Below are 24,393 nucleotides of genomic sequence, written 5' to 3' on the forward strand. Positions count from 1 at the left end.
CTTCCACATTACAAGTATGCACAACCTTCTGTTGTTCCAACATCAAATCCTTTCATTTATTGAAGTTTGTTGCTGTAACATGATAAATGTAGTTGGGCTTTAATCCAAATATGCGTTTTGTCTTAATTTATTCTGTGATAGCATCAATGAAAATATTTTAATAGCACTTTAAGAAATGCCTGTCATTTTTTATTATTATTTCAGTCACTTTAAGCATTCTGCAAGAATACATTCAACCTGAAAAGCTGTTGGTGAAGCCTTTAATTTCAAGGTATGAAAAGAGTTCTTTGATATTTGTGTAACACACAGACTGTGCTGAATAATTGGAACCTGGGATTTGAAAAAAAAACATAGCAAAAAAGAAAAATGAGATGCTTTTTCTGCATTTTCCTATAATTTTGTCAATTATGTCAATTAGTGTTAATTTTCTACAATAGTTAGTTCACCGTGAAACTGCTGGGTTAAAAACAATTGTGTTATTTAACACTCACTGAATCACTGGAGCATGTCTAACATTACAAGAAAGAGTGTTTTGAAAAGAAAACCATACACCATGTTAAAAAAAACAAGCAGGACTTGGAATAGAAATTATATATGTTTTTTAGTTTTATCACTTTGAAAAACAGACTGATGAAATATGAAGACAACTTTCTAATATGAAATGCCTAGGTGCTCAGTTTGTCAATATTTTTACATCCTTTCACATGTTATAAAGAGATCAGTCTACTATGACTTTATGACCAACTCTTTGGTCGCAGTTGTAATGATGAACCTAAATGGACTGAATTTCTTTAGGCACTTTTCTCGTCCTACTGACAATTGAAAGCACTTTATATTAAAAGCCGTATTCACCCAATCACATTCCAGCATTCATACAGCAACAGCAGATCAGTAAGCAACTTGGGGTTAAGTCTATAATCTGCTCTAGTTGAAGACAACTTTGGTACTGAATATGGATGCACAGACTGCACCTCTAATATTTTGGATTTTCTCCGTAAAGAAGTTAGCAAATTCATTGCAGGCTTTGGTGGTGTGGAGTTAAGATGGTGGTTGCGGTAAGCAGGATGGAGAGATGGGCTGACTGAGCGAGGTGTGGGAGAGGGTACGGCTGGATACTGGTGTAAACATGGTCTAGAGTTTGCTTCCCTCTTGTGGAGCATCTGACACGTCGGTGGAATTTCAGGAGATCAGTTTTTTTTTAGATTGCCAGCATTAAAGTCTCCAGCAATGATGGGAACACCATCAGGCTGGGCCCGCCGCTGTGTGTTTATCATTATCAGTAGGAGAGAATGTCTGCAAAACAGTGGCGTCTGGTGGGATATAAACAGCTGTGACGATGACTGCCGTTAGCGCCCTCAAAAGGAAAACATGCCAATATCTAACAGACATGTAACCTACTCGACGTCAGGGAGTAGTGTTTATCAATGATTGTTCAGTGGTTGCACCAGTGTTCATGCACATAAATACAGAGACCCCTGCAGCGGTGGGGCTTTAGTTTTTAATTAGACTAGCAGGGCAGCATGCAGCCTGGTAGTTGCATGCTAATAGCAGCAATGTTGAGGGGTTCATAACGATGATCTGTGAAGAATGACGAGGCAACCTGCTGCTCCAGAGCCATAAGCGGCTCTTAATAACGTGAAGCTTTATGTTCTTATTTGTTTTAAAAACTTAAAGTGGGAATAAAATGGTTATTCTTCACTTTGAAATCATGAAATTTGTCAATGAGAATTTTATGGTAGTTGTTTTTTTTCCTCTCTTTTCAAATGGTTATTTAGCTTTTGTTGCTCTACACGAATAATATTTAATCAACGGTCTTTTTAGATTGTAAAGGTCGTTGACCCCGTCTGATCTCTTATGTAACCTGACTTTTTTACCCAATGTTCAGTGAAACATCCTAACTTCTGCCCACAAGCCATGAATGTAACATTGGTTTAAAGAACTAACCCAGCAATGTTTTGTGCCTAAAGGTTTGTTTTACAATAGATTAAACGTGTCCGCTTGAGGTAACAACAAGCTGGGCTCACCCCAGATCCGGCTGTTTAAATCAGAAAGAACACCATGATGAACCAAAATTTATGACTCTGACACGTTTATTTTGTTTAAAACTTACTTGAAAATTTAAAAACCCTAATTCAGGATTGATTCCTAAGAATAAATATAAACATACTTTCATTTATTGCATATTAGAAATCAGCAACCTAATAAAGTACTTCCAAAATGAATAAAATCGAAACACCTTTGCAGTGGATATAAAACTTTTATCAGTGTTTCTGGTCTTTTCCATGATTCTTTACTTACTCTTCAAAACAGAAAAGACAAGGGCAACAAACCTCTGCCTCATCATTCAGACATGGCAGCTGTGCTTTGACATTTATTAGTGAGGAATTGGTTATAGGGAAATAGCTATTAGCTAAACTTACTTTCTAGTCAACTATCAGGCGAGAAAAAAATGCCTGCCTCTTGGATTTAAGTAGGTAGATGATAAGCCTGATTGGTCACTAGTGCAGTGGGAACCAGTAGGAGCACCCATTCCCATGCAGCAGATGATACCAAAGAGCTGAGAAGGAAAACAAAGCACAATATCAACACGGCCAGCCCAGAACCACTTATTCATAATTATCCTGCCACCACCAAGAGCAAGCAGGATAATAAGTGAGGGATGAAAAATGCTCCAAAGCTCAGCAAAGCAAATTGCAGAAAAGAGTTACATCTTTGGGTCACTGTGTCTAATTACGATACTGTTGGCTATTTTGGAGCTGTAGCCGTTCAAAGAGCTGCATGCAGGAGGATTAGATGATTATGGTTTCAGTTTCTGGCAAGACTTATATAAAAGTAGTTCAGCATGATGAGTTTGTAGTGACGCGTTGCTCTGAGCCTTTCCTCTCCTAATTCACAGCTTTAAAGGACAGCGGTATAAAAATAGAAGATGCAGGTTTTTCCTATGTAGCGAGGATGGAGGAGCTGAGTGGCCTCTCAGCCGTGTAGCCTTTCCTTATGTGATTTTTTTTCATTATTATTTCCCTGGAGAATTACAAAAGGAAAAGGAAACAGAGGACCACCTGTACTGGTGAGCTGGAACATTATCCCTAGGGTATTAGCAAACATTAACATCCTTTCCTTCAGGAAAAGCTAACATTGCTCACATCATCAGCTAATTATTTTAAAGGCAGGGGCCGTCCAAGTGCCTGCAGAAACTCTGGTTGATGATGAAAACCATGCAGTACAGTTACTGATTTTAGCTCCTGGAAAACAGAACGTTTCACTGTTGCTAGTGATTTGAATCTTCTGCATTCAAATCACTAGCATTAAGACAATCATTTATGATTGTTCTTCATTGCTTGATCATAAGGGAACCTTCACTTGCACATGTAATGTATTTTTGATGCTGTATTTCTCTACAACATTTTTAGACTTCTGAGTCTTATTTTAAAGATGGAGGTTGCCGCAACTAATCTTAGTGTTGTGAGGAAAGATTGTGTCTCTAAAATAAGCAAAGAAAAGACAGATTTCATGAGGTTGCATTGGTGTGTAAAGCTGATTACTTCCCTCTTTAAATTTTACATCCACAGTTAGGACAACGCCCTGGAGTTCTGTTCATAAAAGGCACTGAAATTACTTTTTGAGTGCGCCTCCAGTTGTTGATGGCCAGTGAAAGATTAATGCGAGGGTCAAATATAGTCCGTTTTCAGATGCCTGAGGGTCTCTTCCTGGTTATACTGTGATAAAAATGGTATTTTGTTATTCCTCGCAACGTGGGATCACAGGAAAGGCCTGTTATTTCTCCACATGCCATAATATAAACCTGGGTGTATGACAATTAAAATATCTTCTTTTGTATGGCCTTGCGTATAAATCATTTTCAAATTCTTGTCACTCTTCCTTTTATGAGTGTTAGCCTTTTCTGAGTCAATCAGGTTTTCTTCAAGCCTGTGATCTCAAGTTCACCAAGAGCCCACAAAAATTTGAAGCAATTAAAAAATCTTGGTGTTATTTTTGACCAAGACATGACATTTAAATCTAATATTAAACAGGGCTGCGTCCTGAGCCCCCAGCTGTTCACCCTGATGACACACGACTGCGTCCCCAGGTTCACCACCAATCACATCGTGAAGTTTGCAGACGACACAACGGTGGTGGGCCTGATCAGAGACAACAACAACCAGGACTACAGAGAGGAGGTGGAGCAGCTGGTGGGCTGGTGCAGAGAAAACAGCCTGATCCTGAACGTGGAGAAGACGAAGGAGATCATCGTCGACTTCAGGAAGAACCGGCCTCACCACGTTCCACTGCTCATCAACAGCTCAGCTGTGGAGGTGGTCAGCAGCACCAAGTTCCTGGGGGTGCACATCACGGACAACCTCATCTGGTCTGTGAACACCACGTCACTGGTGTACTTCCTGAGGAGGATGAGGAGAGCCCACCTGCCCCCGCTCATCCTCACGACCTTCTACAGAAGCACCATAGAGAGCATTCTGACCAGCTGTCTCTCTGTGTGGTGTGGAGGCTGCAGTGCCTCCGACTGGAAGAATGTGAGGAGAGTGGTGAGGACAGCAGAAGGGATCATCGGGGCTCTTCTTCCCTCCATCAAGGACATCTCATCACAGCGCTGTGTGTCCCGAGCCCGTAACATCATCAGGGACCCCTCACACCCCCACCATGGACTGTTCTCCCTGCTGCCCTCTGGGAAAAGGTTCCGCAGCATCCGCTGCAGGTCCACCAGGTTCTGCAAAAGCTTTTTCCCTGCTGCCATTAGACTGTTGAACTGCTGTTGAACTGCTGAACTATAACCCATAAACTCTGCACAACATTCGCATATTTGCACATTTTGCACCATTGCATCTTCATCTAGCATTATAAATGCTGCCGAACTCTTAGTTTTTAAATGCATTCTTACTCAAATGCCCTTTGCACAATCAAATTCTGTATATACAAATGTTTTTTTTTTTAAATACTCACCTGTACACTGTGACTTTCTCCTGCATTGTTTATATTTGAATTGTTTACTTTTAAATCACTGCTGCACCTTATACTGTATTTTAAATCTACTGTAATTTACAAGCTGTATTCTTGCAAAAATGCCCTAATTCTGCACATGCAAATGGTTTTAAAAATACTCACCTGTACACTGTGACTTCTCCTGCATTGTCTACATCTAAATTGTTTACTTTTAAATCACTGCTGCACCTTATACTGTAACTTAATTTTTACTGCAATTTACAATCTGTATGCAACAAAATATCGTTCTGTACGCACTCTGTGCGTACCAAATGACAAATAAAGTTGTCTAAGTTTAAGTCTAAGTCTAAGTCATATTAGAGATCTATTTACCCCGTATGTTCCTAACAGAGCACTTCACTCTCAGACTGGAGGTTTTATTTCCTGTTAATTGGGAATTTTCCATTCCACTGTCACTTCATGCATGCTCAGTATGAGGGATTGCTGCAGAGCAATCGGCAATGCAGACGACTGTCCCTGTGACTCTATGCTCTTTCAGGAGGAGAGAATGCCTCTTTGTCAAGACTTGATGCAATCTACTGGGTTTCCTTAGACAGGAAACCTTTTGACCAATCTGTATGATTTGATTGAATTTGACTTTGTAAATTGCCTTGAGAGGACATGTGTTGTCAATTGCTGCTATATAAATAAAATTGAACTGAATTGAAAAATTTGAAATTCCTCTTCAACAATGTCTTCCTGAAGCTCAAGAAAAAAAGAAAAAAATACAGCCTAATGTCTAATGTTTGGGAGAAACACAAGTATGGATTTGATCCTCAAGCTGTTACAGACCCCTAACCCTGCATGCTAGCTGAAGTGCCGTGATATTTGAGCGTTCACAAACACACGAGAGTCCATATTGTCCCACTCCCGCGCCATTGTGTGGCCCCCCTTTCCCCAAACAGATTCGGTGGGAGCAAACCCAGATTGACGATGTGCAGAACATAGAGTGTTACACAGTATTAATCTGGCTTGCCAGGTTAACAGACTCCAACCTTTCCACAATCCTAATAAAGTATTGAGGCTGAATCAAGGAATAAACCTATAGATACTGGATAAATGTTACAGGAAGCTGGTGGTGGTAGGATACCTGAGGACATCTCTATCCTTCAGTAAAAAGATGACAATGAGGGTTTTTTTTTATTGTATGGTGGGGATCCCACAAAACCGTAACAAAACTTTACCACAAATTTTATTTTATAGATTACTGTTACATTAGATCTTGATTTTAAATGTAATAAGATGAAGGGTTTGTGGCATGTTTTAATATTATATAATATAATATGATGGACTGGCGACCTGTCCAGGGTGAAACCCGCCTCTCACCCATTATTGACAGCTGTAGATAGGCACCAGCACCCCTCACGACCCCAAATAGGGATAAGCGTGTTGGAAAATGGATGGATGGATAATATATTATAATATAACTGTACTCTTTTGGTTCTATTTGCATTCTGTGTTGTTGTTGTTATCTGTTCCATCATCAAAGCATATTGTGGCTGTGGACACCTCAGATGTGAGCTTTCCTCTTATTTAACTATTCCCTTAGTTCATTTGTGTAAATCTAATATCTGACATCAATCATTCCAGATCTGGACAGAACTATCTTGTCATCCATCTCACAATCTTCAATGTAAAAGAACATGAGATCGTGGGGTTTCACTGGCATCAAAGTGAGGGTCAGAGTGATTGTAAGTGATCTGGATTTAGAAACATCTGCAGAAATAGTCTTGGTTTGGTTTGATGTTGTTTTTTTAAGTTTCCCCGTTGAGTGGCGCTAGTAGCTATTAGTATATAGTGGCGCCGAGGGACTCTTGGTAATGATTGCCAGAGGTTGATTTAGCGTTTTACCCCACATGGGCTCAGTTTGATTGACAGCCGTACCTCTTGAAACCATTCAAAGACGTGAGGAGGGGTAACATGCTGTGCAGACCCACTTAAAAGCAGGCAACCTGTTCCCTCTTATGTAAGAAGCAAGCAGGGTGGGTGCATATGCAGATAAGCTAGATGCAGATAAGACTCAATCTTTCATGCTCTCTTGTTTTGTTTTTTTATTCCAGTACTCGTGCAATTTTCCAGCGTGTACCATGACTTTGCCCAAATATTGTTGTAGAAAGGCACTAATGTCTGCCTGCAAGGGTTGTGTATAGGCCATTTGCTGGATGGATGGATGGATGGATGGATGGATGGATGGATGGATGGATGGATGGATGGATGGATGGATGGATGGATGGATGGATGGATAGATGGGTGGCTGAGTGGGTGGGTCATATTTCCCCTATCAAAACACCACTAGTGTTAGACGTGTTCCACAAGTGACAAGCTGCTGCATTGATCAAATGCATGGACCAAGCAGCATCAACATCCAGATCTTGCTAATGTCTCTGAAATGCTTCTGGCAGAATGCATTATGTTGTTATTTTAAAAAGAGTTCACTGTGTTTCATCAAAAGGTCACCATGAAATCAAGTCAGTGGGGGCTTCCCACTGTGAGGTTCTCTTCAGACTGCAGGGGAATATTAAACAATATGGATTAAATTGTGAAGTTCTGACCCGAAACCTACAGCCGTATGCTAAAAAGCCGTGGAGGAAGAGGCGTTTTACTTATTAGCATCGCGGTGAGTCCAAGATCACACCGGAAACAACAAGGCAAAATAATGTAGCTAAATGATAAAAGTGTATCTATCACTGAAATAAAGCATAAAATGAGTACCATTTGTAAAAATAGTATTTTCAACAGTAAATAAAAAACAGCCAGTGTTCTGATGGCTTCGACTTCAAGTTTTACCATAAAACAATAACATTTTTACTTCATTGTCACTTTATTTTCTTTCCTAAAATGTCAAAACAAAATAAGCTTCACACCAAAAAATACCCCCCCCCCTCCCCCAGTCAGCATAAATATACATAGTAACGAAATAAATTGCAACACTTGTTTCTTAAGGGTTGTTCACCTTCCAATAGATATTTTATTAAAATGTAAAGGAAAAAAGATGGCTCATTTTACAAGAAAGTATAAATCAGCAAAACTTCATTATGAAACAAAAAAATACCATCATGATTCTCATGAGTTCTATACAACAGAGAATTTACTATATAGATTATAGGTGTAGAAACTAGTGGCAATATTTTCCTTAATAAACAGCAAACATCTATTTATGGTGTGTACTTCTACGTTTATCATTTACATTACTGTGCACACTCTAAGTTGATTTACTGAAGAGAACCGAAACATCTCTGGAAAACACCAATGGAAAGTTAAGGTTAAATTATAACTGTGCAATTCAAAATATCACTTAAATTAGTCTTTTTGAATCAAAACTAGATACACTTTATTCAAACAACACGGTTTGTCTCTCAGAGTGCAAAACCAAATCCTTCCCTTTTTTTTTCCTTCACCAGACTTTCCAGGTTTACCTTTTTTCTTCAAAGCATGGTATTACATCCAGTCGCAACCTTCTCTCCACCTGCCTTTGCAACTCTTACTGCATACATTCAGTATCTGTGTGCCTCTGGGGAGAACTGATGCTTAAAATATGGCTGGGTTTTCATTTAATTTCCATTTTTTGCTTTTAGAGATACCACAACAACGATCTAAGGCACTCAAAGTCAATGGTCCACAGGTTCTATTAAAGGACATATACAGTGCCTTGCAAAATTCTTTATGTTCCTTAAGCCATTTCATATTTTGTCACTTTTCAGCCAAACACCTTAATGTGTTTTAGTGTGCATTTATGAGATGGACCAACAGCAAATTACAACATAATTGTGAAGTAGAAGGAAACGGATGCATGGTTATCTAAAACTTTTCCGAACGGAAACTAAGTCACCTGCATTTCTCGCATTATCTGTGTGCATTTTTAACCTCGGCCTAAACCCAGCTGTTCGGTGAAGGCCTCAGAGGTTTGGTCGAGGACATCAGTGAACAATGCTGAAGACCGAGAAACACAGCAGTCAGGACAGGGGATAAAGTTCTGGAAAAGTACAAAGCAGGGATGGGTTATAAAAAAATAACTCAGCCTCTGAACACCCCAGAAAGCTCTGTTTTATTCAGCATCCAAAAATGAGAAGAATATAGCACAGCTGCAAACCCACCAATACGTCACAGTCGACCTCATCTAACAGGCCAGGCAGGAAGAGTATTAATCCGAGGAACAGCTATGTGGGCCACGGCGACTCTGGAGGAGCTGCAGAGGTCCACGGATAAGCTGTGAAAATCAGATAGTGTGAAGATGATTAACTCCACACATCTGGGCTTTATGCCAGCGTGGTAAGAAGGAACCAGTGTGGAGGGAAGAAGATGCTTTGGTCAGATGAAGCCAAAATTGAACTCACAATTTTAGCTTATGGCCCTCATGCATCACACAATATCTAACCCACATCCTCCAGCAAACACCACCCTCAGAGTGAAACATGGCAGGGGCAGCATTATGCTTTAGGGATCCTTTTGTTTAGCTAGGACTTGCCGTTAATAAATGGTAATCCATGAAGAAAACCAGCATCCAACCAATGCTACGATGCAATGGTTGAGATCAGAGAACTTCCAGGTGCTAGAGTGACAAGAAATACAGCAGTCAGGTCAGACTGATTTTAGGGGACAGTCTTAGACCTCTGATTGTTAATATATGGAAAGACTCAATGCTTGAGCTAAACTACTAGATCAGAACAGACGGAAATGTTATCGTCTAGATCAGGGGTTCACAAATTGGGGGCCGAGACCCCCCTGGCGGTGGCGAGACACCTCTTGGGGTGTCGCGAGACGGTTTACAAAAACACTACTTTATTCTCATAATTTTGCCCCCCAAAAAAGAAAAAAAATATCCCACCTGCTAAAAGGGGGTCACCAGTCTCTGGTGCCGTTATTTTGGGGGTCAGACGCTGAAAAGCTTGGGAACCCCTCCTCTAGATGTACAAAGCTTGTGGAGGTGGGCTCTATAAGATTTGGTTCTACAAATATCCCACTTTTCAACTGTTTCCCCCTCACTTCACTGTTACGTTCTACTTTAGTGCTGGTCTGTCCTCTAAAATCCAAACTAAATGCACCGAAGTTTGCAGCCGCGTGACAAAATGTGAAACATTCCAACGCGCAGGATCTCATTGGATTTTTGCAAAGGACTACATCCCCAGAATGACGGCAATAAGGACAAACTATTCACAACGAGCCCCTCTGCTTCAACAAACACAGTCGAGACGAGTTGGGGAGACATGAAACGGAGCGCATGTTTCATCATATCGGTGCTGAAGTAAAGGTGCTGGAACATCGGGTCTAGTTTATTAGGATGACAGCCGTCTCACTTCTGACTCCGGACTGCATTTGGCCGCAATATGAAAGGGAAATCAAAGGAGGCACAGTGATGTCCTGGTGCGGTCAGTTTCAGATTTAAGGTCAGGATTGTTGTCCAGCGAAGCCTGAGAAGGAGTGAACAGGTGGTTGCCGCGCAGAGCACCCGGTTGAACGAAGGGAGCCGCCTTTCACGGCCGGTACGTTTTGATGACGTCTCTGATGGGCCTCCTGCATATCGGGCAGCATGCGTTGATCTGTCTCTTCAGCTTTTGCCCGCAGTCGTTGCACAGGCACATGTGTCCGCAGGTGTAGATGACCGTGTCCACCTCCTGGTCGAAGCAGATGGTGCACTCTCCGTTCTTCCCAGCAGGGGGCAGCTCAGAGGCAGTCAGGGAGGGGGAGGTGGGGGGGCTGAGAGGGGAGCTGGGAGCCGTCACTGCAAGGAAGAGAAGCGAACGTCTTCAGATAAGGCTCACATGAAAGGCAGAGTGTTCTACTTTTATTGGAATGTTTTTTTATGTCAGATAAATACAAAAAAATTAACAGTTCTGGCGAAACGTTATTAAAAAAAAAAAATCTTGAAATCTCAGAATATTTAGCCTGGTTTCCTATAACGGATAAACGTCCGAAACAAAGAGAGAACACAACACATTTTGCAGTAGCGTGTCAGAACGGCTACGGCCCCAAGTCCTCCTGAGGGGACCTCATACGGACTTCCACATATACTGTATAGCATAATTCATGCTGTCAACATCTGGCATCATACCCAGAGAGGATTCTGAGGCAGAGGAAGATCTGTTGACGCTGAAAGCCAGGTCTGAGTCACTGTCATCTGGGCTGCTGCTCTGAGAAGTTGTGGGGGATGTGCAGGGAGGACTGGACTGCAGTGTTCCTGTGCCACAAAGGAAAAATTATACACCGACAACCTCCACATTTCCTACCCATAAAAGGTGGGATTCGCTCAGAGGATGTATTTAACATAAGTTAAAAAAACGAATGATTTCAGCACGTTTCCATCCTCTGGGTCCCTGAATGCAAAGCTGCAGGCTTTACCCTGACTCGCCCTCTCCAGGCTGATTAGATATGCATGCTTATTCATTAGAGCAATTCTCTTACGGTCTTCTATTCATAGCAGAACATCGTCGGATTAAAAACAAGAAAGAATGGGGTCTGGTCTGATGGGAGTTTATGTGGGAGTTGGACCGCAGGGACGCAGAGAGGTCACAGCTCAAAGTTAAACAGCCGAAGGAAGACCAAATCTACTCAGATAAATTCCTTTAGCCTGGGAAAAAAATAAATAAAAAAAGGTTGCCATCATTTCAGGAAGTATTCGTATGGTTTGTGATTTCAAGTGGAGAAGCAACTTTCATTTTAATCTAACTGTGATTAATAATAAAAAAGCAGCTGTTTTGATTTTTCGTCTTGCCTTTCTTTAACGCTGTCAGATTTACAAAGAGTTATTGCAATGAAGACCGATGAGGTGGGAAGTTATCCTCCTTGTTACCACAATTCTTCTTGCCATGAGAAGAAATACACATTAGCCAAAATGCAACTCAACCACATAAATGAGAGAAGTGAAGCGCAGATGAACACTTCAACCAAGTAGCTGTCCGTTTTTATAGGGCTTTTAGCTTGACTAAATTTGCAGTATTGGGAAAAGCTTGAACGGTTGACAACTGGAATCAGAAGATTTTTAGCTTGATCGGTCCTGACCGATGAAAGCACCCAATCCAGACTCCAGACTCAGTGAATGCACAATACTAAAACTTGGATGCAGACACTGTTACTACGGGAATAAGACATCAAAGATATTCAAAAGGAAACAGCATTTTCTGCAGAGATGTTTGTGACTCATCCTGGATAATACTTAAAGACCTTCTGACCAGAGCCGTGCTCTGTCCACATTTAATATTTTTAAAAAAATGTGCCTAAAGAAGGCAATACCAGGCAGACTAGGGAACGTGCGGGGGTGAGGGCTGGGCAGGGTCTGGCCTACTAGTACATGGTAAATAAACTCAATCCTAAAATAATAAATCACTAACCGGAAAATCTTTAGCCACCAAAGACAATTCAAAATCAAATCAAGAAATATTATGGATATGCTGGTTTACAGCAATTGCTCAGTCACAATATGGCTTTACCTCCAAACATAAATAATTAATCCCCACTGATGCAGGGAAAGGTTCTTGTGAACTGACTTCTTGGTTACCTTTAACCATTGTACTTGCGCCTGACTGCTTTGGGTACAAAATCATGTTTCTTATCTGCTTGGACAAAGGAGAATTTAAAGTAATATTCTATTATCTACTCTAGACAATGTGTCTTTGTGACTCAGATAAACTATATATGTAATCAAGAGGTTGCATATATTCATTTTGGTTTAATCAGGGGTCCCTGTTTCTCATATTTCATGATGGTCATAATTTAAAAAAAATGGAAATTGTGTTCTTTCAAAGTCTAGCAACAATAATCTGATCACATCTCACCTAAATGATCTTATATGCAAGATCTGAGTGTTTGTATGACTATTTATCTTCAGGATGTGTCAGAAATACTCAATTAAAAAAAAGAAGTAAACTTATACATTGAGGCTTAACTGCTTTGGGTAGGAAACAGCGTGTTTACAGGTAAATAGAATTATGTGGGAGGGGATGAAGAGGCATTGTGGCAGGGGGCTAAAAATAACATAAATATTTTGTATGCTGTTTAAAAAAAGTTCTTAAAGGGAAATTTGCTAATTTCTGCATTTTAAGGTCAGAGATTTGCAAAAAAAAAAAAAAACAGATCATAAGTCTGTCACGTTGTCACTTTGTACCCTCCTCTTGGGAACTGAAAGACACTTAGAGGAAGTAAGAGTCAGCCGTAGAATAGTAAACAGAAAAGTGTTTAGGAAGTATTTGCTGATATGATCTTATCTCCCTTGAAAGAGATAATCCCATCTCGGTTGATTGCATTGTTGTGATTGTATCATTAAGGTTTGTATTTAAAAACAGAACAGGAGTACTGAAGTAATATACTGTTTTCACAGGCTTCGTACACTCACAGCTCCATCCCACTAAGTGTCGCTGAATAAAAACCTCTTTTTCTTTCATTCTGAATATTCCAGCGATTGCAATGCGAGAGGTTTTTAGTGCTTTGCCTCCTTTAAAGCTTTGCATGCTTTATGTGTCGCTCCAAACACACTTACCGAGTATCCTGAGTCTGTTCACAGCCCCGTGGAGGGTGAAGAAGGCCCACAGGACCTGAGAGGAGTCTACGCAGAGCAGCCGGCCCCGTCCCACTCCGTTCACCCCGTGTTGCACCTCTCCGCTGGGCAGCAGACTGAAGCTGAGAACGTCTCCGGAGCAAGGCATGGGGAAGCCCCGGTGCAGCACCCAATACTCCTTCCGGTCCAGGAGCACCTCAGGGTCAGCTGGCAGGTCGGCAGAGTGCAGACAGGCTGGGTCGCAGGACGTTAAACCGAAAGACATCGCCCCGAAGTAAGGCAGGCCCAGATGGCCCACCTCCACATACAGAGTCTCCCCCACGTGCAGCGGCCGGTCGGTGAACACCAGAGTCCTGCTGTTGTCCAGGAAATGGATGCAGGCGGCCAAACGGTCTGCCGAGAGTATCACATCGGATCCGCGGATCAGGTGAAAGTGCAAGTCATTGTCCAGCAGGGTCGGCAGGCCCCGGACCCCCCTGGGGAACGCAGCGGAGACGGTCGATGACGACGTGGAGGAGGAAGAGGAGGACGAGCAGCAGGGGATGAGCTGAGAGTAGCCGTTGAGCTGGAGGTTGGCCATCTTGGCAGCGGCCGCCTGGTTGTTCTCCAGCTGATTGTTGTTGTAATTGGCCGAGTCGTGGCTGCTCTGGGGAAGACAAGCGCTCAGACGGGCGGCGCTCAGGCAGCTGGATCCCACACTCTCAGCAAACGTGCTGTCTGTGGAGCAAAATGTGGACAAAAAGGTTAATGACTTATATGTGGCCTCGTATAATCTGTCCTAAAACATCACTTCCCCAGGGGGCACTTTATTTTCCAAGACAGGACCCGGAGAAATGCAGTCACCGTTTGACAGGAATATTATTTAAAAATGACTTAGCTGAATTTTTACACTTACTGGAAAGCTGTTGCATTGGAAATAAAATTAACTACAAGGGAAGCAAAAAATTCTGGTAATAGCCACAGAGATTTCTCAGAGGAGTTCTTTTTCCAGAAGAAATATGACATCTTTGGCGGGAAACGGGCTCTGAGAACTGGTTGTTTTTGCTTGTCTCGTCTCTCCGTTTGTATTGAAAGTACACACAAGAGTATTGGAACAAGAAGATTGCCCCTTTTTTTCACGCGTTGTCAGGTTACAACTACGGTCATCATTATGTTGTAATAGGAATACGCTGTAAAACAGTATGTCTCTACCAGCTTTGTACATCTAGAAACTCCAGTTTTGGCTGATTCTTCTTCGCAACAGTAGCTCAGATTAAGTTAGATCGGATGGAGAGCGTCCGTCAGGATTCATGTTGAAGTCTTGAAATGTGATTTTGGTCCTTACTTTGACTGGGCCATTGTAAAACATGCCTCTGCTTTCATCTAAACTGTTCCACTGTAGCACTGGCTGAGTGTTTTATCTCATAAACAGGTTTTCTTCAAGGATTACACATATTTAGATCCATCCTTCCTCCTGCTACCTTATACCAGCTTCACTGTCCTCGCTGAATTACAGCTTCCTCATACCATGATGCTGCCATCACCACCGTGTTTTACTGTGGTTAAGGTGTATTCTGGGTAAATGCAAAGTTTGTTTTTAACAAAACATAGAATTTTACACTACCCAGGCACCTTTTTTCCACATTTTTCCTGTGTGTTGTCTGAACTATTGGTTTAAAGGAGACCTATTATGCTTTCTTTTGAACAAGTTAAAATAGGTCTATGGGCTGAACAAAGCATTTTCGTTAAATTTTATGCACAAAATCCTTTCAGACCATAGGCTTTCACCTCCCCAGTTCTGGCAATTCTGAAGTCCTTTCATAATACGCTGCTCTAAGGCTGTCACTTTTATGCAAACAAGCCGTGGCTGGCCATGTCTCCAACTCAATGTTGACGTGAAAATTGGCTACAAACAGATGCACAATAGTAAAACTGTACATCTTTGACCTCAAGTCAGACCCAGAAGAAGTGGAGCTTCCTGCACAACCAGCAAGGATGCACCAAGCTGTTCAATGGTAGGTGTCTAAATGGACACAAGGCTATCAGTAGCCTATTGTTAACCATTTTATAGTGCACACAGCGATAAAACCAGCTGATTAAAAGGGCACAGCTTTGCTCAGGTTGCAAGGTAAATGGTTGGGCTTGCCTGGGGTTGCTGAGTGAGGGGCAATGCCTGCTGATTGTCACGTAATAATCAGGACGTTTTTAAAGACACAGAGATAACAATTACTGATCGTAAAAAAAAACAGCAGGATGTTTTTTTAGCACTTGGGCTGTTTCTAGAAGCAGCAAATGGCAATACAAAAACATGAACAGCGCATTCGGGTGGTCAGCATGGCTGGAAAAGTGCTATATAAGTTCAGTCCATTTACCATTTTACCATGAAAAAGTGTTTAATATGTCATGTTTGTAGGTTTGAAGTTAAGCAGAACTCTTCAATTTTGGGTTTAACTATATTAGGCTATGTGGTTTATAACATAACCTTTCCCCATCCATCACTGCAACTCTGTTTTCTGTGAAACGGGTCAAGGGGTGTAAAAATGCTTGAAGCCACTGCATCAATGGCAAAGGATTGACAGATAAGTTCATTTTTAAGGAATGTGGCTATTTCAGAGGAGGATACAAAAAAACACATTCCGTCGTGTCCTAATGCTTTCTGACGACACGATTTCTAATTCAGTTCTTCATTTTTGCACATGTTGAACATCTCACAGGTGTTAAGTCACTTTACAGTTGTTTCTTTTGGGAATATCTGACGATAGCGTCCCGAAAGCAACAAAACTAAAGAAATCTATGTCGAATTTGGTTCCAAAGTTACATCTACTTTACTTGACAAATGTCATCATCACCATATTATGTTCCTTTCTTTACAAACACATGTTCTCCCTACTCCACGCTCTATACGCTGAAGTAACAGTGCAGTTCAGCTTCCCTGTGCTTCAGAAACAGATATAAACACGTCTGCTGCTTGTAGTCCCCCTCTGACTTATGATGCATTCCTTTACCACTATTTCTAGAGATGTTGGAGCAGCAGAGCGCGCCGGCCCCTCACCAAAGCTCCTGGGATGGGCCGCCTTGACCAAACAAGGCTACATCTTCTGTCAGACTGAAGACAAACAACGGCCGATGTGTAAGAGTGAAGACAGCAGGGGGAAGAGGATGAAGATGGAAGGGAAGCCAGCGTAAACGCAGGAAAGTGATAGTAAGAGAGTGTTAGGAGTAGTGGCTGGGAGGGTGAATAGGCTGCATGACATCTGTTGTTCATTTCTTCGTGTCATGTTAGCCAATTTGAAACAAAGAGGCTCCTGTTTTTAAGACAAACACAGATCCGTTTTGACACACAGAGCCTCACCACCGAGCCATCCCAGACCTCCTTCCAAACCGATGCAAGGGGCTCGGACGGCTTTGCCAAACTCCCCAGAATCTCTCTACTGAATCCGCGAATATGTTGAACCTATAAAAATGTGATCTCTGTAGATTTCTGGGCTGTCAAAACACACGGCCCCAAGCTGACTGACTCGAATCCAGAAAAAAAAAATATCCATAATTCTGTACTACATTGCCTTGCAAAAGTACTTAAACGGGACATTTTTCACATTTTCTCACGTAACAACCACAAACCTCAAAGTAGTGTCTTGGACTTTTATGGAATAGGTAAACACAAGGTAGTGAATAATTGCTATCATTAAATAAAACACCTCAGTATAATTGAATCTCAGAATAAATCCAGCTGCTCTGTGAAAGTCTCGGTGGTTTATTAGAGAAGTGTAAAGCAGGTTAAGTCCTGACATAATATCCCATGGTCAGAAGATCTCATGGAGCAACTGTTTAAACCCTCAGCTGAACATGGAAAAGAATGACAAGCTACAAACCTAAGACCTACGCCGTCCACCTAAAAGGACAGGCTGAGCAAATGGAGATGGAGCCATGATAACTCTGGAGGAGCTGCTAAGATCCTCAGCTCAGGTGAAAGAATCTGTTGATAAAAAAATGATTACTCCTACACTCAACAAATCTGTGCCGAGAACCGAAATAATTTTATTTCGTTTTTTAGGCCCACCATTTATCGCAATCACTATATTTGCTAGATTTTACCACATCTATTTGCAGATCAACCCGAACACATCATCCCTATTTTTGAACATTGTGGTGGCAGTATCATGCTGTGTGGATACTTTTCTTCAGCAGAGGTATGAAAGTTGCTCAGAGTTGATGAGAAGACAGGGTCTATTTCAATCCTGGAAGTAAACCTGTTCTCTTGAGACTAAAAGGACATTCAATTTCATTATGAAAATAGAGTCCAAACAGTGACTTTGGGGTGAATACAAATACACACCGCTTACTTTTAAAATCTTTATTTGCAAAAAATAAATAAATAAAGGAATAAACCTTTTTCCATTTCCTTCCACTTCTTAGGTACACACTAATTTGTGTTAGTCTATCACCGTAAGTTTAAATGAAATACCTTAAAGGCTTGTAGCTGCAACACAAAGTAATTTAAAGAGGTATAAAAGGTTTTACAAGACACTGTACATGGCTAACTGTTCCCACTAGAAGCTGAGTTTGCTCACGTTACTCAGAATCTACTTGAACTGAAAACATCATCTTTTTTAAAATGATGCGTCCACAGCTTTGATCGCCATTATGACTCGGCCCTTACCTAGCAGCGTGACCTCCTGGGTGATGCCGTAGATGTCGATGATTGCCCAGAGTGGACAGCCGATGCTGAGCCCACAGTGGAAGAGGATGGGCTCGCCGTCGTTGATGCTGTAGAACACCCGTCCGTGGCGGTCGGCCCAGAACGACAGCACGTTGTCCTTTAGGGCCAGCCTCTCAGGCAGGGCCTTGGCCCAGTAACCGGGCCGCGTTACCAGGTCTGGGCAAGCATACTTAGGGATGTCAGTGGCCTCCAGCTCACTTGGATCCAGACTGGTGAAACCAAAGCGCAGAGCTCCGCTCCAGCCAGTGTGCACACCGGTTAGGCGCAGACGGACCTGAACACAGGAAGTTATTACAACCTGATTGCAGCCTCATTAGAACCATATAGAGACACGAAACAAACCTTTTCGTAAAGGTGGACGGGGCGATGGCTGAACGTGACGCCATTGCAGAAACTGTTCTTGCGAGTGGCCCTTCGAAGCTGCCCATCCAGCCTGATGTTCTTCCCCCTTGCGTGCGGGTTAAAGCGCAGCGACTCTAAGTTGATGTTGACCGGGGGGGCTGATGTTCTTCTCTCCACACCCGACCCGTTGTTGGGCAGAGTGTAATACTGCCTGCTTGCCACTGGGCGGGGTTGCAGAGTAGCATCTGTGGATGGTAAAAAATCAGGGGTTACAGAGGGAGATAAGAGAAGCCCATTAATGATTCGGTGAACATGGTGTATAATAAGGTGTCTGCAGATGACTAAAAGCAGCTGATTTAGAGGACAGAGTTAGAGAAAAGGGAGTCCACAATCTTGGACATGAAAATTGTTAATGGACTCAAATAGGTTTGTCTATCAATCTCTGGGAAACCGGATGCAGGTTATGTTTTAAAATAAAGCTTGAAATACCATGAGTCTTCATCATACTTAGACCCCCCCTGGCCCACAGCATCAACAAACCCTGAATAACACCCCTTTTCCCCCCAGTTATCTTCAAAAGGGTATCATGAATCACACAGTGACAAGATAGGATCAAAATACCCAAATAAAAGGGCTAATCTTTGATCTCGTCTCCACAGGAGCAGTCAGTGTTCTAGTTAGCAAAAAGAAGAAAAAAAAAGAAAGCAAATCCCTTGACGAGCATCGCAAAATAAACAGATCAGAACTGAGAGGAAGACAAACGGAGCGCCGGCAGAAATGAGACTTGAATGATGAGTGTTTATGGTATAGACCGGCTGGAATTCGACCCTCAAAGCGAGGCGGTGTCTCTCCTCTCCTCCTGCAGGCCACGGAGAGATCACGTTCCTGTAAAAAATTTACGGCGTTCTTGTGCAAAGACAATAACTCAGGGAAATGTTCCACAGCACATTTACTAAATTAGGCATTATCACTGATTATATTCTAAACTACGGAGCACAGGAACATCTGTAACTTCTCAAATAATGTGCCTTCTTCCCGCCCGGTCTCAAGCAGTGTGGGTTTTGAGAAAGTAAAATATACTTTGGAGGTAAATGTAACACAAAAAAAAAAAAAAAAACATGCTCAGGGTTGACTTTACCGCCTTGAGCTTAACAAAGGCGGTAAAGGCGGACAAACAGGGAATTGGAGGTTTAATCATTGACAGCGACGCGTGATGCAGACACTTTGATGAAAGACAAAGCACAACAGGCTCAAAGCATGTAACGCTGCTGTTGGCGGCAAATGTATGTTAGAAAAACTGCACAGTAGTGCTGTTGGTATAGCTGTTGCCTCGCAGCAAGAAGGTCCTGGGTCCAAATCCATGCCTGCGGTGTTTCTGCATGGTGTTTGTGTAAGTGTGCCTTCTCTCCTCATCCCGTGGTTCAAACCCATAACTTGGGTCAATTGGTCTCAAAGCGCCCTTAGGCGTGAAATTATGCGACTAGGGTTGTTTGCCACAAGAGTATTGCACTACACTAGAAAACAGGTTTTTGTATTGGTCTTAAGAATCATACTTAAGAACATTAATATATTTGGTTGTTTATGGTGTATAGTTTATTTCCATCTAAAACAGAAAAGGGAATGTGGTATTCACATCTTCTGAGGTAGAAAAAGTATTTGGTGCTTGAATTTCATAGATTTTGTCTGACTGTGAGTGAAATGGTTAGAGAAAGACTCAGACGATTATGAATGAGCTTTGAAATAATTAAATGGGCCAAGGTCATTCTCAACAATGCGTAACTACTCGCACTACCACTCCTTCACATTTTGATGCTGTTTGAGGCTCTCGGTTGACCTTAAAGAAATGTAGGATTTTTTAATCCAGAGCTCAAACGCTGTTTTGGACTTGGCGTGTTTGAGAAATTCAGGTGATAAAAGGGACTAGATGTTCTCGTTTGAACTGCTGATCAGGAACAGCTTGTCAAGCACTGATGAGCCGATGCTTGCAGGCTATTTCCATCAATAGAACGTGTGCCTTACAGATCATATCTGCTATTGCTCGTAGCTGATCAGTGTTCTTGTTTTTTGTTGGTATTTTTTTTTTTTTTTTTTTTTGAAGGGGGCAGTTATGAAAAGTTTACCCTTGAGGGTTTCTAAAAAATTCAAAAGTATAAATAAAATCACAAGACTGCACAAGACACAGCACTGTCACACAAAGGACTGCTTTTCAAAATAGAAAACTGATTTTAACCCTCCTTCAGACTCATCTTTGGTCATGAGCTGGTCAAGCTGTTTATTTGCTTGATCATCTTAGCAAAATGTATTCTAAATTATAATGATTCACTTTTCATCAGATAATTACGATGACTTTGCTGTGATATAGCTTAGATTATTACTAAAAAAGTAACAACAGTGTTTATCAGGGAATGCACTCTATAAAAAACAGATTTGCAAGGGAATTAAAGCCATTGAAATCATTTACATTTGAGTCCATATCAAAACTATTTGTGGGTCAGAAAGTTTCTCTTGGAGCAAGCTAGGATTATTTTATTTTATTTTTGTGAGTGTAAGATACCGCTAACATTAAATTGCTTAGCAAGCTGAGTTTAACCCTGAGGCAGGCATTACAAAAGAATGGCACATTTTAGCTATGATTCCCAGCGAAGACTTATGTGCCACCTTGTTAGAATGATTTGAGTTTCCAGTTTAATGAGCGTTTTATGGATTAACTAGTTAGCAAAAGTACCAGTGCTAAAGTCATGGTTGCTATCAAGTGGAGGTCTAAGCAAGAAATTTGTTCTCCCACCCAAAGCTGCAAGAACAAATTTCATTCTCACAGCCCTGCTTTGGGAGTTCTCGCTGCTTGTCTTTGAGACAACATCTGGGCTCAACGTTTTTTCTTTCTGGGTGTCCAATAGCTGTTGTGTGATTGGTCAGGATTTGGTTGGTTGTGGTTAAGTTGGAAAAGAGTAAATGTCTTATGCGTCTGTTGTACTAAGACACCGCATGCGCCCTATTCGCCTCTGGTGGAATTGAGCAGTTGAACATGCCGTCTACATTTACTTGCTTTCCTAATTTCTTCGGCTATCGTGAATAACAACAGGGAATCTTCTTCCTCTTCTGCTTCAAATACATTTTTCTCCTCCTTCTCTTCCTTCATCAATTTGAAAACTTCCCTCTCTGCCACTGTGGTGTTGTGTTGTCTGTCAAATTTCACGGACGATTACGCTATACTTACGCTACAGTGGGCGGTACTGTCGAGGAATTTGGCAGCTGAGTTTCTCACGAAGTACGTATAGTCAGAGCCGAAATTAATTTGTTTTCTTGTTCTTGCCACCAGGAGAACAAAAACACGTTTCTCGGTTCTCACGGAGTATCTAACAGGTTTTAATGCAATAATTTACCTGAGCATATCAGGGAAACAGTTTACATGCCACCGCATTTATATAGATTTTATATAGATAATGCTATTTCAGTAGTGCTTTAATAATAATAATAATAATAATAATAATAATAATAATAATAATAATAATAATAATAATAATAAATCTTTCTTTTTTGTGTCTTTTTAACATGAAAAGATAAAAATTGCAAAATTATTAAAAAATGTTATGCAAGTTTAACTATTTCAATATATTACATTTTTTTTTTCTTTTTTTACTAATTTGTTTCTGTTTCATAGTTTTCTTTTAGAAGTATTGATTAAAATCTACTCACATTGCAAAGAGTTACACTTTTATGGAGTAACACATGATTAACCTAAAACAACCAGGCACATACACACTTCCTCGACTGTGCTTTCTTCCCATACTATGCTGCTTTCTGTTTTAGAGTCAGAAGGGTCAGATCAGAGACCTCAAGCTGTAGCTTTATGGATACGAACAATTAAGCTATGAATTTTTAGTGATGAAGCTCATTTCAGTGAAACAATGAAACAAAATAAGTTATTCTATTTGTAGCTTTGGAAAGGTTGGGCAAAATTACTTTAGATCAGAAATCCCCAATATAGGTAGCTTATTTGTTATTTTTAATAGAAACAATTAAGTCTTTCTGTATGTTTGTTAATGTATGAAAGAAGCCTCGTCAAGGATTTACTTATCTTAATCTTTTGTTTTTCCTATGTCTGTAATGTTTTTTCTGTTCATGCACAGCACTTTGAATCATCTTGTTACCGAAAAGGGTTATATAAATAAACTTTCCTTGCCTGAATTCAAGCGGTTTCTTTTGTCAGTGCACATATCCACAAACCAGAGCTTGACTTCCTTTTTCGAATAGACTTGAACAGAGTTTATGCGGAATCTCCAGAAGGAAACATTTCTGGAAAACCCTGTTGAGAGCTGCTGTGATGGCAGCACCCCCTTATTCAGTCGGTGAGACGGGCCTGCTGGGAGCGTGGGAGTGTGACTGACGTTAAATCAAAGTGATATAGGGGAACTGATTATCAAGTAATGGGCTCTAGGTAACATGACAAAGTGGCTCAGAGCTGAGAGCCCATCACCATGCAAAAATGAGACTGACAATCAGGCGCATTCAAGAATAAATCGTTGGTAATCACTCGAGACTGCGTGCTCTCAAAAAGCAATGGCACTTGGAATAAAAGGGTATTTGGTGTTTGTCCAGCTTCTGTTCTGCTATTTGTATATATTTAACTTTTGTTCCCACTGACCTGACTAGGTGTTTTGAGCTCTGACTTCCGATCCATCTGCAATAGCATCACATTGAGATTGGAAATAGAAAGTTGTGATCTGAAAACCAGTCCTAAAATCTGACTCAGCCATAAAAGCAAGAATAATTTAGCTGTTATTTAATTATTTAAATTAACACATCAGTTGTGCAAAAATGATTGAGTTCGGTAACAGGATGAAGCTTTTTAAAAAAATAAAAAAAAACATACTTCATTATTTCGTTTTAATGTCATGTTTCGCAAGTTTGCATCAATGATGTAACTCCGGAAGCTGATAGCTTAAAAGTCTTTTTTATTATTTCTTTTTTTTTTTTCTCCCATCGTGGAGCGCGGCGGCTGCTGGGGGAGCGCTTCGCAGGGAATCGCGCTCATCTCCCCCGTGACGCCGCGGAGCTCTTCTCGGTGCACAGCGATCACAAGACGAGCCACCTCTGTTGATTTCCACATTAATAAGCCAATAATGCACCCCCTCACCCCCCTAAAAAAAAAACGAATAAAAGCCTCACCTATTAACGGTTTAGGCGCTGTATTCCCCATCACATCCAGATCTTCTTAGCGGCGGCTGACAACTTAATCCCGATCGCAGTGTTTCTCTGTCCATCCATGTATCCTCGGACCGATGAGCACCTCCCCCGATCGGCTTCTGCTCCGGCGCCCTTTCGCTTCGCGACGATCCCCCCCAGATGGAGCATGGACGCGCTCTTCTTAATGTCAACCCCAAGGCGCTGCGACAGGCAGACACCTCCGACTGGCGCACAGCAGCCCCCTCCTTCCTTTATCGCGGGCTCCCCTCTGCACGACTTTAAAGAAACAGTGAGCGCAGATCCCACGCAGCCTTCTGGTAATTAATCTAGGCTAATGAAAGACCAGTGGGTGTGCAGCCAATGAGATGGTTTACTAAAAGCCGAGGATGTCATAATCTAAAGGGAGCCGGGCTTGTGAAGACATCTCCATGCCTGCCTGACTGAGTCAGGCAGGCAAGGCAGGATGCTGTGAACTTTGAAAAGTCCTTGAGGCTGGGGGGGGGAGTGATGGAGAGATCTGATGGGATCAAATCAATCGTACAGATGGACCTACAACTACAAGGGACCCTTAAATTAATCATGCACTCGAAAGAAGACTAACAGATAAGGACTCCACACTCCTGATAGAAGTCAAAGCGCCATCTGAGGAAATCCCCCTTTTTTTTTCCACACCCTATCCTCT

General features: G+C 41.6%; 1 protein-coding gene across 1 annotated transcript; it reads right to left on the bottom strand.

The window, feature by feature from the left end:
• Positions 1-8,501: 8,501 nt before the first annotated feature.
• On the bottom strand, positions 8,502-24,135 carry neurl1b (neuralized E3 ubiquitin protein ligase 1B). Its single transcript, XM_012862895.3, has 6 exons — positions 23,694-24,135; positions 18,525-18,769; positions 18,123-18,456; positions 13,466-14,200; positions 11,045-11,170; positions 8,502-10,714 (listed from the first exon to the last, which is right to left on the bottom strand). The coding sequence occupies exons 1-6, from the start codon at positions 23,722-23,724 to the stop codon at positions 10,467-10,469; spliced, it is 1,719 nt and encodes a 572-aa protein (XP_012718349.2). The 5' UTR covers positions 23,725-24,135; the 3' UTR covers positions 8,502-10,466.
• Positions 24,136-24,393: the final 258 nt, after the last annotated feature.

Source organism: Fundulus heteroclitus, chromosome 23 (genome assembly GCF_011125445.2).
Source record: "Fundulus heteroclitus isolate FHET01 chromosome 23, MU-UCD_Fhet_4.1, whole genome shotgun sequence".
Lineage (NCBI taxonomy): Eukaryota > Metazoa > Chordata > Actinopteri > Cyprinodontiformes > Fundulidae > Fundulus > Fundulus heteroclitus.

What these genes read in the sequence shown, in the direction of transcription:
- neurl1b (XM_012862895.3), bottom strand. Translation starts at nt 23,724, where the DNA reads ATGGGGAATACAGCGCCTAAACCGTTAATAG. An exon ending in GAACAGACTCAGGATACTCG is followed by an intron (nt 11,171 to 13,465) that starts GTAAGTGTGTTT and finishes TTTGTGGCACAG; the next exon opens with GAACACTGCAGTCCAGTCCT. An exon ending in TGCCTCAGAATCCTCTCTGG is followed by an intron (nt 10,715 to 11,044) that starts GTATGATGCCAG and finishes TCTTCCTTGCAG; the next exon opens with TGACGGCTCCCAGCTCCCCT.